Here is a 2,572-nt window from a genome sequence, read left to right on the forward strand (position 1 = left end):
TTAATTTTTTGTTTACGGAAAACATTATGGAAAAAACTACTGAAGCAATTTCAACGAAACTTGTAGGACAAGTGGGGTATGACCTGAGGTCAAATCCATTAGATTTTGATGAAAATACATCGAAATACAAATACGCAGTGGAGTTAAGAGCAGAATAAGATTGCTTAGCGTGGCAATGGTATGGTCTCTATTGAGTGGTCCTTTAATATTTTTTTCTGAATTTAGCTTTTTTCAAGACCTTCATTACAAAAGCTGACAAGACGCCACTAGGCAAGAATTACTCAATTAACTAGCATCATTCCCTTCTATAGTGCACACTCTCTCAAAGTTACTAGGTTTTGAAACAATTCTTTTCAGTATGTTTCCTACCTACTAACCATTCTCATTTATAAACCTTTTCCCTCCAAACTACTGTCGTTAATTCTTTCCACATGATAAAATCCTCTCAGAATCCTTTCAATCACTTCTACGTGTTTCAATCTCTTAAGAAATGAATATTCTACATTTTTCCTTCGGGGTAATTCCCACACAAAATCTAAATAGTTTCCAGAGTGCATAGTGAAATATGCATTAGCCACATATCAATATCGGAATGTTGTTTTATTAACATCTAAATACACACAAGTGTATCAACATCATTAAACTACCATGAAAAGAATATTAGGACACTAAAATACTTCGTAATCGTATTAATTTATTCAGAAAAATATACAATTTAAACAGGATCACATTTGGCATGAATAACTCTCTACATTATACAGTGTGCGCGTCAACACCAAACACCATCAAGATCATCAAAAACCTCCAGAAAAAAAGGAATTTAAAGGATGTACCTGATGGCGAAGGTGCTCTACGTAGCATGGTTCACAAGTGCCATCACAAACCTAAGACAGCATTGCTGGAAGCAGGGAGATTTAGGAGATCTTAGTACAGACTGTATTTGACGGCATGCTTGGGACTGTTCACCACACGGAGGAGCTTGGTAGCACTTGGAGTGGCTGCATCATTCTCCTCCTCAACAGTTACAGAAGGGACTCCAGCATATGGGGCAGCGTAAGTTGAAGGAGCATGGTCATAGGCGTGAGTAGAGTGGGCATATGGGCTGAAGGTATGGTGAAGACCATACAAGGAAGGGTGTCCATACGTCAGAGGAGCAGAAAATCCGTAGGAGAAGCGAAGTGGGGAGTAAGCACTAAGGAAAGGAGCAGTTACAATAGAGCGCTTCTTGCGATCTGGAGCAGCTTCTGCGGCAGCGGCTGCCTCGTCATAAGCCGCCTGATGGGCAGCTTTAGCAGCAGCTACTTCTGGGGTATCTGTAACAGGTTCTGGCAGGGGTCCAGCAAGAGCCAATGGAGCTGCTTCTGGGGCATCAGGAGCTACGGGCAAGTTGGTGCCAGACACACGGAAACCATGGGCATCGGCTACGTAGTGCTGGGTCTGCACCTTTCCTTCAGAGTCGATGTAGTTGTAGGATCCCCTCACGTTGCCAAAGGCATCCCGACTCTCAGAACGGGCAGAAGGACCTCCGGAATACCCAAACGAGTATTGGCCGAGTTCGTCCTGGGCGTGGAACTGGGACTGGATTGGAGCGTAAGGGATTGTGTTGTATCCAGCATTGTATCCTGGATAGCCTAAGTGGTTATATGCCACTGGTCCATGAGCTGCAGGTACATGTGGAGCTGCATGAATAGACCCTCTGTACCCATGGGGTACAATCCCTGGGTATAATCCTGGGTAAGCACCGTACACACCTGGATGAGCCAGGGATGAACTACAGCCCGCAATGGCCACCGCAAGGGAAAATAATGTCTGAAATGAACAGTTGAGAAATAGCATTATCAAGGAGACAAATTTTAAGTTTCGAAAGGAGATTTGTTATGATAGTAAGCAAACTATGCTGTACACATTAATTCAAATGTGTCATCATATGTCAAGAAATGAAATTAGCCGATGGTGCAGAGTGAATACCATTACATAGTGAAGAAAACTACTTAGACACTCTAACAAAACAAATAGCCAATTAATCCCAATCCCCTAAGATACTGTTAATATAAAATGAAGGAACATGATAGTCATCAATACCAAAAGCATCTTCAATGCTTACCAAAGCATTCATTGTGATCCAGCTGAGGAGTGAAACTGTCTGACTGTGATGACCAAAGAACAGTCTTTTATACTTGTGTTTCTTCATGGCAAGGACTAAGGGGCGTGGCCTAATTTGCATGGAAACCTTTCAATTGCTTTCTCACGGGATATCTTTTTGCTATTGATGGATAATTATTGCAAAAACAAATATGAAATTTCATAACAGAAAGGAGGTTTCCTACTTCTCGTTTAGTTACCAACTTATTCCGTTGATTTTCCAAGAGTGTTTGTAGATATTAAAGGATGAATGCAAGCTTTTCATGCACATACAGATATGAATGCACTTATAAATGCATTTAGTATAAGGAAGCATGTGTATATAACTCCAAAATAGTCATATATTATGTTTGCATATTCTTTCCACATGCTTTGAGCATATTCGGCAATTTTCATTAAATGCTAAAGCAGTTGTGACAACAATTATTTT

General features: G+C 40.8%; 1 protein-coding gene across 1 annotated transcript; it reads right to left on the reverse strand.

Moving 5' to 3' along the window:
- Nucleotides 1–723: 723 nt before the first annotated feature.
- LOC137633289 (uncharacterized) lies at nt 724–2,216 on the reverse strand. The gene is made up of 2 exons (XM_068365507.1): nt 2,105–2,216; nt 724–1,809 (listed from the first exon to the last, which is right to left on the reverse strand). The coding sequence occupies exons 1-2, from the start codon at nt 2,189–2,191 to the stop codon at nt 925–927; spliced, it is 972 nt and encodes a 323-aa protein (XP_068221608.1). The 5' UTR covers nt 2,192–2,216; the 3' UTR covers nt 724–924.
- Between the last annotated feature and the right edge of the window lie 356 nt (nt 2,217–2,572).

This window comes from Palaemon carinicauda, chromosome 42 (genome assembly GCF_036898095.1).
Source record: "Palaemon carinicauda isolate YSFRI2023 chromosome 42, ASM3689809v2, whole genome shotgun sequence".
NCBI lineage: Eukaryota > Metazoa > Arthropoda > Malacostraca > Decapoda > Palaemonidae > Palaemon > Palaemon carinicauda.

Excerpts from the sequence above, each read along its gene's own strand:
- LOC137633289 (XM_068365507.1), bottom strand. The coding sequence starts at position 2,191 with ATGAAGAAACACAAGTATAAAAGACTGTTCTTTGGTCATCACAGTCAG. Across the intron at positions 1,810-2,104 it reads GGATCACAATGAATGCTTTG|ACATTATTTTCCCTTGCGGT; the intron begins GTAAGCATTGAA and ends TGTTCATTTCAG.